General features: G+C 38.2%; 1 protein-coding gene and 1 long non-coding RNA gene across 3 annotated transcripts; one reads left to right on the top strand and one right to left on the bottom strand.

Moving 5' to 3' along the window:
• The first annotated feature begins 1,617 nt into the window (after window positions 1–1,617).
• On the top strand, window positions 1,618–6,287 carry LOC307028704 (uncharacterized protein). Of its 2 annotated transcripts, XM_079663953.1 has the most exons (6): window positions 1,618–1,895; window positions 2,934–2,979; window positions 3,161–3,252; window positions 4,145–4,255; window positions 4,515–4,791; window positions 5,636–6,287. In XM_079663953.1, the coding sequence occupies exons 2-6, from the start codon at window positions 2,941–2,943 to the stop codon at window positions 5,843–5,845; spliced, it is 729 nt and encodes a 242-aa protein (XP_079520079.1). In that variant the 5' UTR covers window positions 1,618–1,895; window positions 2,934–2,940; the 3' UTR covers window positions 5,846–6,287. The 2 variants fall into 2 exon arrangements, with proteins under 2 accessions (XP_079520079.1, XP_079520078.1); XM_079663952.1 differs by lacking the exon at window positions 1,618–1,895 and having other exon boundaries at window positions 2,414–2,979.
• Window positions 5,691–8,261, bottom strand: LOC307028732. Its single transcript, XR_013805085.1, has 2 exons — window positions 7,709–8,261; window positions 5,691–7,378 (listed from the first exon to the last, which is right to left on the bottom strand). It is a non-coding gene; the product is annotated as an uncharacterized lncRNA (long non-coding RNA).
• Between the last annotated feature and the right edge of the window lie 4,902 nt (window positions 8,262–13,163).

The following is a 13,163-nucleotide window of genomic DNA, read 5'->3' on the forward strand; positions in this document are numbered from 1 at the left end:
TGTTTTTCCATAATCAGGCAGCTGAACAACATTGGTAAAAAATGTATACAATATATATATATATATATATATATATTTCTATTAATCATTTTCGGCCTTTCGGCATTCGGTTTTCGGCCAACTGTTTCCTATTTTCGGTATCGGTTTCGGCCAAGAATTTCCCATTCGGTGCACCCCTATTGTTAAAAGTTTTATTTTTGTAACTTGCTGCTTTTTATAAGAATAAAAAGATCCCAATAGATGGCAAATCATAATTATAGTAAAGATGGATGCATTTAAAAATGTGTCAAGAGATAAACAAAATGGATTTCTGACATTGATTCTGTTAGAACAAGCTTAGTATTTTCCCAACAGTTGCCATGCGTAGGTATCATACTGTAGGTGTGAGAAAAATTAAAAGGTGTACAACCTCAACTGAAGGATGTTACTACCATACAGGGGAAATGACAAATGCCAGGTGTTGATATTTAATCGTTTTTCCTGAAGGCTACTTTCTACTATCTTTTAAAAAACCTTGATAAGGAACTGAAGTTACAATGTTTCCAATGTATGTTTATTTGAACATGCACTTTTGATTCATATATTTTCCAAAGCAAACTTTCTTTCCAAAATAATTTGGTCACCAATTCATTGTTGTGTATAATAATGCAGCCATACTCGTACACAGAGGTGGGAGAAGTACTTAGATCTCGTACTTGAGTAAAAGTAGATGAACCAGAGTGTAGAAATACTCAGTTAAAGTAAAAGTCCTGCAATCACAAGTATTAGAATCAATATATACGCACGAAAAACTAAAAGTACTTATTATACAGATCGGCCAATTTCAGAATAATATATATATTTAAAAAATAAGCTAATAAAAATAAAATGAAAATATTTCTGTCAGACAAGACAAAGTAAAAACACAAATTGAATCATGTATTAATTCGGCAGATTTCATATCATGATTAATTTTAGATGAGGATAAAAGACCATTTACTCTATACCATGAACCTTGTCTGAATGTTGAAATGTCGGCTTGTATAGACTGCCCCTTTGTGGCGTCAATGTGACATTTTGATTGAACTTCTCAAAAAATGTGCCTGTAAACTACATTCACAATAAGCTAAATGGAATCGTTTATACTTCACACTAATATATTCATTTAGTCCTGAATTGTGCTGAGGTGAGTGTTTTTTCTTTGTTTGTCAGATAATACAAAGATTTCCTAAGACAGGAAACACATTTCTTGTTGATTGTTTAAGATAGATAAGCATTGTTGCTCTAAATCAGCGTTTCTCAAATTGTGGGGCACGCCCAAGCGGCAAACTCTGGGGAAGAGCCGGGACTATGGAATCAAATTAGGGTCAATAATATTCACAAATTATTTCACAGTCTGCAGTTGTATATCACCTGTTGTGCGCATGTGAAAAGATTTTGTGCATGTGTAAAAAAGTTTATATATTTATATATCACAGATATAATTTGCTCGTGTAAAAACATTTTGCAGCTGTAGAAATATTTTGTGCGTGTGTGAAAAGTTTTTGCAGATATAATTTGCACGTGTAAAAAAGTTTTGCAGGTGTAGAAATATTTTGTGTAAGGATATTTACAACAGTGAGGTTTCACAAAGTCTGAGATACGGACACACACATTTCCTATCTGTGTGTGCGAACCTGAAGTTACAAGCTACAAGCTGCTATTTACGAGTACGAATTTTGACCCTGTTTTTACGCCTGAGTATGCTAGCCAATCAGCACGTTGCCCACTGACTAGCCAATCGGGACGTAGCCCACTGACCATCCAATCATAGGACACAAGGTTCTAACGCGTTCGTTTTGCTGACCTGCGCCACTTGGAGCGTGCTTGCGGGAGTCAACATGGAGGAGCCCGAGGCGAACTCGTGTGGGACACAGGTGGGTTAATTACATGCTACCACGGAACATGCCACTACAGTTTTAATTAACTAACGTTACATCGTAATTAACTAAATATATCAAGACAGCTGTGCGTGCATCCCTGAGTTACTTATATTTTATATTTAACGCTAACTAGTTGATGTGGTCTTTGCTATTGTCTTAGCTAGCTACAGTCTGTTGGCTAAATTAACGTTTGTTGTTGTTGTGCCGTTTGAATGAGTAACGTTAATGTTAAAGAAATTAATGCAACACTTTTGTCGGGTGCTTCCTGACATAATGCCCCGGGCATTTAATATGGAGAGGAAGGTAACGTAACGTTAGTTAGCCAAAGGTCGAAAAGGTTCAGTTTCCAATCCGACTTGTGTTCACGTCAGCTGGAAAATAAAGCAAGTGAACAGAAAAGGAACGGTAAAGTGGGCTAACCATACGATCTTCATAATCAATAATAAATAACTGTATGGCCTACTCAACACAAATGCTCCTTACAACCCGCTGCAATAGACGATGAGCAATTCATGTTTTCTTAAAAATCAATCAATCATATACTCTACAGTATATGATTGATTTATGTATTAATTATTTTATTTGTTTAAATATAATTCTATATTTTTTTCATATACTCTACAGTCCATGCATTATACTTTTTTGCATGAAAAGGGCAGAACTTCAAAAGCTTTAACCTGAAACACATGCCTCACTGCTCGAGTTCAGGCCAAAATTAGCCTTACTTCATTCATTTAAAAGACCAATCAGCAATATTTAGGACACAAATAACATATTTATAACAATAAATGCTCTTCCTCAGCTATGTTTTATATAATGTAAACACAAGCAGTATTGTAGCCAAAGATAAACATTTCACTATACATTGTGCGGGTCATCTTATGTAGGCGCCGATCACATCATGTTATTCAGCACAACACCACAAAAAGGGGTCTGGCGATGGACACGAAGATTATTTCAATCATCAAAGGACTTGGTGGGACAAGATGTGGTGTGGATACATCAAGCAATTAATACCTTTTTATTTTGCAGATATGGTATGGTAATATTTGGTGGAATTGATGGATTTTCAAGAAAGGTTAGTGCTTCCTGGAGTTTATTTTACAATTGACCAAAAGTGAATTGATATTAAATGCCATTTTTTAAAGTTAATTATCACGCACATACAGTATGGGGTCAGTATTTAATTCATTAATAGGTTATTTGAGTACTGTGTTTCTGTGGTGCTTACTTTTTCCTTTCTATAAATGCTCTCATAGATCATGTACCTACAAGTAGCCAATAACAACAAGGCTTCAACAGCTCTGCAGTTCTTCCTTGAGGCTGTGGACAAACACGGATTTCCATCCAGGTAACAGGCTATTTCTTGTTTTGTGTGTGTTTTTTTTTACATGTAAACATTGGATTATTGGAAATACTGAATATGAAGAAAAATGTCAGGTGCACTTGATACAGTTAAAAGAACACTGATTTGTATCAGTCTAGGCCATTTTATAAAAATAAGGTAGACTTTTGTTACGGCAGCCGTATTGACATGAACTAGCAGGTAAATACAGGTTAAATTAATTAAGTTGATTAAGGTTCCATTCTATTTAGTGCAGTAGAGCCTTTCCAGTGAGCCAACATGCACAATAGCAGCACCCTGACTGTTTGATCTGAATGGAACAGAACATTAATTAGTATCACTGGTAACACCTGTGTTTACCCTACTATTTTATGTCAAAATGGCTGCTTTTCAAAAAGGTCTATAGGCCTACATGATCAACAGATTTTTCACTAAGTTTTACAAGAAAAGTTGTAAATTGATAGTTGGGGATATAGTGCCTATTAAGCAAAGGCCCAGGAAGCCCTAGCACCCCCTATATGTAATTTCTGAAACAACACTTTACCAGTGATGACACTTATGGGTATGGCCATAGAATGAGATTGGATTATTCATTCCTTGTTTATATTACTTTACATGACCTCATGACATATTCCCAATATTATGTGTAGGTCTTTCCAGTGATGTGCCCATAAAGAATGTTTCAGTCTCATACTAAAACCTCTTGTTTCTGTGGTAACAAAATCTTTAAAACTGCTGGTTCCCTGGGGGATTAGCCAGGAGCCAATAGTGAAGCTTGTTAAATGGCTATAGCTGTACTTAGAAAACTGGAGATACAGCCAGCTCTAAGAGTACATAGATTCAAATTTCACATTGTCAAATTACTTAACATGGTATCTGTATGGTTGTACATGTCAAGGGTCAGAGGAGACCAAGGTGTGGAAAATGTGGACATTGCCAGACATATGTTTGACGTTCGTGGGTGCGGCAGGGGAAGCTTCATCTCAGGGAAAAGTGTTCATAATCAAAGGTAATATCAGTGTATGGTTGTAGCTTCTGTCATAAAGCTTTCTTTGGTCAAAATATCTTTTGCTAGTGTATCGCTTAGTAGTGACGTGCTGCCATTAATTATGGTGCTAAAAGTTGTTGCTGAGATTAATGTACATATTAGTGTTATTAGGGATGGGGAAAAATCCATTGAGTTACTATTTGCATTTTTTGCAACGTAACGGTGTGATAATTGTTTACGGACTGCATTTATTCATTTATTTTTGTCAACTGTCTTTCAGGATAGAGCGCCTGTGGCGTGACGTGTGGAATGTCGTGTCAAGTATTTATTACGATCTGCTCCACAGCCTAGAGGAGGATGGCCTGCTCGACCCAGCAAATTGCACACACCTTTTCTGTGCTCAGTATGTCTTTCTGCCCCGAATTCAGGAAGATCTTGACACATTCACAGATGGCTGGAATAACCATTCACTCCGAACAGAACGTAACCTCACTCCTAACCAGCTGTGGGAAATCGGGAAGAGTCAGAGCCCTGTCGGCCCTCCTGACAACTTTGAGGTAAAGGGGAAAAACTGTTTTGTAGTTCTGTGTTTTATTCACCATTGTGGAGGAAGCCAATGTTAGCACACCTTGCTTTCTTTTAGAAGTCATAACAATGTTAGTATTTGGTTATAGGTTTATTTGACAAAATCCTTACACTGTTCTTAATATTATAATGAAAATGCAACACACAGGAACTGGAATTTAGCCTACCAGGACCACTGTGTTTCACTTTACCAGGCATCTTCCAATAGTACACAGCAATAACCATATGCATAATCAGGCTACAGCAGAATTACAATTTGTGTCCAAGCCAACAATGGGCTATGCAACACAATGTAACATTGAGTTTCAGTTGCATAGAATAGTTTTGTTGATATACAAAGACATAGGCCACAATCCGAAAAATGTAAAACTAATGAAAACAACTACTGTTGTAGTTGTTTTCATTTTATTTTTCTTTGAATTTGTAGGCCTCAAAAAGAATATTGCAGGAAAAAAAGATGCTGACTTCTTTCACTGGTAAATTAACACCTGAAAACTGCAATGAATATGCAGTGCACTAGTCTATTTAGTCTGTACAAGGATAACATTTAAACTAAATAAATGGCTTAATAAATGACAGTTCAGTAATGCATGTCAAGTGATTGAAATCTAGTTTAGTGTTCATGTCAAGATTGACAAAACAACAATTTAATCAGTGGGGTGGAAATAATTTAATAATAAATAATGGACTGTATTAGTAATTTAGAATTTGTATTTGTTGGGAGCCAAATGATTTCTAGAAAAGGTTCCTGACCACTGTTTTAGGGTGTCATCCCATGTAATTATTTTAACAAACCCGATTACTTTTTTATTTCAGGGGATCCATTTTCCAGATGTGGAAATTGCAGACATGGATCAAATTGGAGTACAAGTTCCTGAACTGGCATCTCCCCTGGGCATCGAAGAACTGGAAGGACTGAATCAACTTTTTAATCCTACTGCTCCTTCATTGTGTTTTGGGGCAGACATCTATAGTGCTGTAGTTCACTACATAGAGGGTGTCCTTGAATCAAGTCAGGAAGCATAAGGCACAATGCATACTAACTTTCAGCAGTGGAAGAAGTATTCAGTAATTGGTTGCATATAAATCCTTTATATCCTGTTGGCTAGTTTAATCTCCATCAATGCATCATATTCTATAAGATCATCATGTGTTTGTATCTTTGTCTCTGTCCTGTGAAAACCACGTATCTCTACAAAGTCAGAAAAACAGCCTGTTTTCAGCTTTGTGACGACTACTTTTCAAGCTGATCCAAGAGGCTTTTTAAAGAGTTTATTTAGCTGAAGAAGAATTTAAGTAACACTTCATCCTTCAGTTGATCACAAACATTCAACACCAACACATCTGGAGATACGTGGTACTTTTGTGGGGGTGGTTGGGTAGAGGATGATGGAATATATATATATATATAGGGCATGACTGTTATATTCTCATTTTGAAAAGGGAAAATAAATGTATTTCAATTTTAGAGGCCTACTTTATTTGTAGTAACCTGAAATGTTACTCTTAGAATAACATGGCTTTCCACTAGCTAATGCAGTTCCTTGTTACATGAAAGATACTACAGTAGTAGTATAATGTTCTATTTTAGAACTCACAATAATGTCCCTACCTTTCATCCTGACATTGACTTCTGTTCATTCCGCTACGACTTGAAAAAATCATTTTCAGAGACTTCAACCTGCATTCAAAATAGTCCCCGGGGAAATGTTTACACAGCAAATGATCAGTTCTGTGGTTTATGAATGGAAATTACTTTTTTAGCCGAAGAACATTTTAAGGTATATAATATAATAATTCAAATTTTGATTGTTGTGAAAAATGTAAAATGTGGGTAAATTGAAATGAAGCAAACATCCAAAGTCACTGGTCAATGGTTTATTTCTTAGAATCTTTGGATACAAGAGCTGTAGGATTCAAGTAAATACATCAGCAATAACAAGTACTGTAATAGACCATTTTCTAAATATTGACTATTAACAGAATGAATGATGCCATTGGTTACAACTACCTGAACCAGGTGCCAGAACTACATATGGCACAATCCAAACAGCCCTTCCAACAAAATGCAGTACAAAAAGAGTACCAGGCAAAGGTTATAGTATCTGTCACAAAATGTCATGTTCAAGTTCAATTTTGAGCTGACCACTGGAACAAATGAAGTAGTAATAATCTCAAAAGGTTTCGTTTCTGTGAGTCGATATTCTTAAAATGGAGATCTCTTTTCAGGTGAAAGAATACCAAAGACAAAATCCCTTTTTACACCAATGAACAAAAGCAGAAGCTCCATAACACTGAAACAATGTTTTTTTTGCAACAGAATCATACTGATGAGCAGTATCTAAACTACACCAAAGCCTGTAACATAGGTTGCAATGCAGCTCTCCACATGCTTGGAAAAGTCCTCATAGTTTTGGAAGTGCCCAGGTACATGCAATGTGCCAAAACATGTGGAAGACTTCAGGTACGCCCCCTTCACAACTCGGACCTTCAAGGTGTCTGTAGGGATTTCCCACCCTACCCAGAATTTTGTCAGCTGTTCGAGTTGGGATGGAGAGGCTGCATTCAAAGACAACAAGAGGTTGTGGAAATACATCAAATAAATGACATTTGCGTTTTTAAAGATGAGCTGTATTTTACTGCTTTACCATGTTGTTTTATATATAGGTAAATGGAAATACTTTGTTGGGATAGTACTGAGCCCAAAAAAGGAGGGTGGCACAAAGTAGTATTAGCAAAGACCACATCAACTAGCTAGCGTTAAATATACAATTTAAGTAACTCCGGGATGCACGCACAGCTGTCTTGATATATTTAGTTAATTACGATGTAACGTCAGTTAATTAAAACTGTAGTGGCATGTTCCGTGGTAGCATGTAATTAACCCACCTGTGTCCCACAAGAGTTCGCCTCGGGCTCCTCCATGTTGACTCCCGCAAGCACGCTCCAAGTGGCGCAGGTCAGCAAAACGAACGCGTTAGAACCTTGTGTCCTATGATTGGATGGTCAGTGGGCTACGTCCCGATTGGCTAGTCAGTGGGCAACGTGCTGATTGGCTAGCATACTCAGGCGTAAAAACAGGGTCAAAATTCGTACTCGTAAATAGCAGCTTGTAGCTTGTAACTTCAGGTTCGCACACACAGATAGGAAATGTGTGTGTCCGTATCTCAGACTTTGTGAAACCTCACTGTTGTAAATATCCTTGCACAAAATATTTCTACACCTGCAAAACTTTTTTACACGTGCAAATTATATCTGCAAAAACTTTTCACACACGCACAAAATATTTCTACAGCTGCAACATGTTTTTACACGAGCAAATTATATCTGTGTGCACAAAACTTTTTTACACATGCACAAAATCTTTTCACATGCGCACAACAGGTGATATACAACTGCAGACTGTGAAATAATTTGTGAATATTATTGACCCTAATTTGATTCCATACGGGACGCCAATACGGAAGTGCCACACACTGCAGTTCATATATTGGCCGATAGGCGATGACTGCAGAAAGGAGCAATTTCCATAGAGCCCCATGTTAAAATGCCCAACTTTACAGCAGAAAAAAACATGTTTCTACCCCTGGCTGCAATAAATATTATTAAGTATATAGGAGGATTCCACCTTCATGATTTTGAATCTGTGAGTGAATTGTTTTCTAACGCGACCCTTTTATTTATATATAGTGGCGAAGTCACGCCCATCTACTTCCGCCCCATGGGACCTTATTTCTGAAAAATTATGTATTGAAGTCAATGGAGAGAAAAAACGTATTTTTCAATCCCGTTTGAATTGTGCCATGAATTACACATATGATGTTTGTCAATCTTAAAAAATAATTTCCATGTCAAAAAAGTCACAGTTTGTCGTAAAACTGTTGAAATATAAGACTATGAAAAATATGCAACTAGAAAGACTACAAATCCCAGAATCCCGGTCCCGCATGCTGGCTCTTACGGAAACGACTAACTCCCCTTTTGTGTATGTACAGTTCTCAACATGGCCAGACTTTTAGTGATTTTCACCTCTTTTAATACTTTTCACTTCATTCTGAAAGAAAGAGGTGAAATGTGCTAACGTGACGGCCGTCTTGGTGTGTCCTGCGAGACGGGAGATGTAGTTCATTGAGTGCTTCACACAAACATTTTTGTTACTTCACAGTTTTACGAGACATTTTTTTCTTTTTTTGACTTGCAAAATTATCTTTTAAATTGACAAACATCATATGTGTAATTCGTTGCACAATTCAAACATGATCAAAAGATAATCTTTCTCTCTCCATTGACTTCAACACATGATTTTTCCGAAAATAAGGTCCCATGGAGGTCCCCCGGAAAGGACTAGAGTGGACCATCTACTTCCGGTCCATGGGACCTTATTTCGGAAAAATAATGTATCGAAGTCAATGGAGAGAGAAAACGAATCTTTCGATCCCGTTTGAATTGTTCCATGAATTACACATATGATGTTGGTCTATCTTAAAAAATAATTTCCATGTCAAAAAAGTCACAGTTTGTCGTAAAACTGTTGAAATATAAGACTATGAAAAATACACAACTAGAAAGACAACAAATCCGTGAGTCGCGTAAGTGATGTCACATTTGTTTTCCTCCACTAAGAGATAGCTAAAATCAGCGCCTTATAAATATAATCTATCTATATGGCGCTGGCTAAGATAAGATAACTTTAACAAGATGCCTGTGTGCTTAGTAGCAGGTTGTTATCATACCAGCAATGGGTCTTGCTCGTTCTTTCACTTCCCGTCTGATGAAAGGACCAGGGCTGAAGTCGAATAGTCCATTTAGCTTAGGAACCTTCCTAACGGAGTGAAATGACCCGGAAGTCCCTCATTGGCAGCCATGATAAGTGCCGTTCGAATTCTCTAGAATGATAGGAAAGGAGGTTTCAAACTTCCTTTATAAACTCCTTTAGCTTAGGAACCACTGGACCTCCCTAACCGAAAGCAGAGGAGAAAATGCTGCCCCACAATGCCTTGCAGCCGCAGCATTTTGCCACAAAACAGTCGGCCGTTCACGGAAACAAACGATTATGACGGAGAAGTTATATCATGAAAGTTACGGTGCTTATTAAGTATTTTAAAACGTATGTGGTAACTTGCCAAAGTGCTTTGTTTTGAACGTTCATCTTTCGATATATAACATCTTATTATAATCAAAAACAGAAATATGAACATTAGTTTTTACTGAAATTGTCAAATAAAGTCAACATTTCACTGAGCTGTGTGGGGTTTGTTCAACTTTTAAAAGATGTTTGAATGGTGATATACACAGTGATAGATGTTAAGGACTAAAGTTTATAATAAATACATTTGTATTTATTTTTAAGATATTTTCATACAATCATACGTATTGGGATCATTTGTATTAATGTGGACCGGAGGGAGAGGGTGACGAGCATAAGTCTCATTTTCCTTTTTTATTTCAATTCCAACTTTGGTCATGAAGAATATGTTTCTCTGTTGTCCACGTTCATAAAGCATAAAACAACAGCATCAGAGTACGGTGCAGAGATGAGTCCGTCGTTCTTATTAAACATCCATGTTAGTCCGTTGTATAGAACACTGTAGTTTCCATTGTTTCACCACAGCAGCAGACGCACACAATGACGTCCACTGGCGCATCATAAACATGTCGGATAGTGAAAGTGCATTCGGATTGTCTAATGTACAGCAGTCTCTTCTCCTAAATCCTTTTGAATTCTCCTATCCACTATCCCTTAACCCTGTGACGTTTCACTCAGAGGTCAAGGAATAGGAGATAGGGTTAGAACTTAGGAGCTGATTTTTAAACTATCCGACCGCAGCCCAGGAGTGTGGTTATGGCAAGAAAGGATCCGTGGCTGAATGTTTACGTTTGGCAGGCAGCCTTTCAGTTACGATCGTTAACATCAGTGGGCCACAGCAAATGATGTTGAGAAGTAGGGGGTGTAATCGGTACGGGCCCTTCGGTTTGGTACACGTGTGTACCGAAGTGTACCGAACGAATATAACGTTAAACGTAAACAATTGAGAACGTGAACAACTTTTTGGAAGTAATCTCAGGTGCTGCGTCGCAGCATTCAGAGTAATTCAATCAATCAATCAATCAATGTTTATTTATATAGCCCAATATCACAAATGTTACATTTGTCTCAGTGGACTTCACAGTTTGTACAGAATATCAGTATGACAATACGACACCCTCTGTCCTTAGACCCTCACATCGTACAAGGAAAAACTTCCAGAGAAAACCCCACAGTTTAAAGGGAAAAATGGGAGAAACCTCACAATTTGCTCACATTGAGTTCAACGCATCATAGAGCGAGCAAGTCATTTCATTGGACGAGAGGCATACTGTGAGAGCTGGTCACAGGGATGCGTTCAAATGTAGTCGGTAATTTGAGAAACTGTCGAAATGGCGAACGCAGATAAAGTTGAGCTCGAAAATTCTCCAGCATCATTGAAGTCTCCGGTTTGGGAACATTTTGGTTTCGCAGTTACGTACAAGCAGTGGTGTAGTGGGCGTTGGACCCGGGGGTACGCCGTACCCCTGCTTATTTGAAGCATGATTTCTTTTTTTAATAGTCTAATTAATACACCTAAAATCATTGCCAGTGTTATCAGTTGCAAGTGTGTATTTGTTGTATTAATGACGAAAACATAATAGGCAGATTTCACAGTAATTATAATAAAAACGTAGCTCAAGCATTTATGCAACTTGATTTGAAGCGTGTGTGTGTGAGGGGCAGAACCGTGTGTGTAGGGTGACCAGGTGTCCCGCACTGTTCGGGACTGCACACACAGCATTTTTATTATTTGTCCCGCGTCCCACACATTGAGACTATGTCCCGCATTTGAGTGATAGTCGCGCAGAAAGGCCGGATCGGTTCGCTGACAGCCGGCACCGCCCTTTATTATTATATTGTCTAAACGGCATCATGTAAATTGCGCTGACAGGCGACACAGAGGTCCCCCAAGCCCCCCTCCCGTTGACAGTTCACGAGCCCGAGTGTCTCCCGTCCACCCACCACCCCGTCTACCCAGTAAAAAAATGCGTACTGCGTACAAGGATGACGGACAAAGACAGGTGGACCGAACCAAAGCATTTTGTCGGCATTGTTAAACCACAATTGGTTACGCGGCTGGCAATACATCAAACTTGCACACTCATTTGAAAAGGCATCACCCGAACGTGAATATCACCGGTACCAAAAGAAAAAAGACTGAAGTGCAAACCCAACTCCCACTAGCATTTAAGCCTCCACCACTCGCAAAAAGTTCAGAACGAGCCAAAGCTATTACAAACGCCAAATATTCTTATGTTGGCATGTTAGCAAAGCGCTACCTGGCTGTATCTGCTACCTCTGTCCCTAGCGAGAGGGTGTTCTCCACAGCAGGAGAAAATACAATGACAAGCAAGTCATAATGTCAAACTGGCTGCTTAGGTGCTAGTACAGTTCAAATACAGATTATTTCAGTTCATCGAAATGCTGCACCTTAATGTTTATTTTATTATATTTTGTATTTATTTGAGTGAATACATTATTCACAATTTAATAATAATAAAAATAAAAAATAAATGTTTTATGTTTGTGATAATTTATTCCGCTGTACCGAAAACGTACCGAACCGAACCGTGACCTAAAAACCGAGGTATGTACCGAACCGAAATGTTTGTGAACCGTTACACCCCTAGTGAGAAGCTAAACTATCTATTAATGATGTCAATTACAGGGAGTGTGATTGTTGAAATAGGGTGTTAGCGGTCTTGCTGTTCAATGAAGAATAACAAGACTGTAGATCAGTGGTTCCCAAACGGTGTGCCGCGGCACACTGGTGTGCCGTGAGGCAAGTCCAGGTGTGCCGTGGGATTTTGTGACAAACATACGTTATTATTGCAATATACAACTACACAAAAATAATTATTTTTGTATTTACTATATCAGTACTTTGTATGCACACATTTCATAATACAGAGGCAAACTCTATACCTAAAAACGATTATTTAAAAAATAATCCTCACAGAACCCCGTATTCCGCTGTTAACGCAGTTGCGCAGGTGGGATTTATAAGACTGTGACACATCAAAGGCTGAAGGACAATATTAAAACTGAGAAACAAGCAAGCGGGAAAATGGAGCGCTTTCTTGTGCGGAGCAAACCAGCAACCACCAGTGTAGAGACTGCCGACAACCCACCACCGAAAGAGAAGAGGAAAAAAACTGTCAGCAGACAGTAGGCTACCATGACAGTTATCTGTCTTATGGCTTCATTTGGACCGGGGATGTGAACAATCCTCAGCCCGAGTGCGTCGTCTGTCGGGAGAAGTTAGCTAATGCTAAC

This window comes from Notothenia rossii (genome assembly GCF_949606895.1).
Source record: "Notothenia rossii genome assembly, chromosome: 1".
Taxonomy (NCBI): Eukaryota; Metazoa; Chordata; class Actinopteri; order Perciformes; family Nototheniidae; genus Notothenia; species Notothenia rossii.

Bases quoted from the DNA above. Each gene is read 5' to 3' on its own strand.
- LOC307028704 (XM_079663952.1), top strand. From the start codon at position 2,803: ATGTTATTCAGCACAACACCACAAAAAGGGGTCTGGCGATGGACACGA. The intron at 2,980-3,160 runs GTTAGTGCTTCC...ATGCTCTCATAG, and splicing joins TTGATGGATTTTCAAGAAAG to ATCATGTACCTACAAGTAGC. The intron at 4,792-5,635 runs GTAAAGGGGAAA...TTTTTATTTCAG, and splicing joins GCCCTCCTGACAACTTTGAG to GGGATCCATTTTCCAGATGT.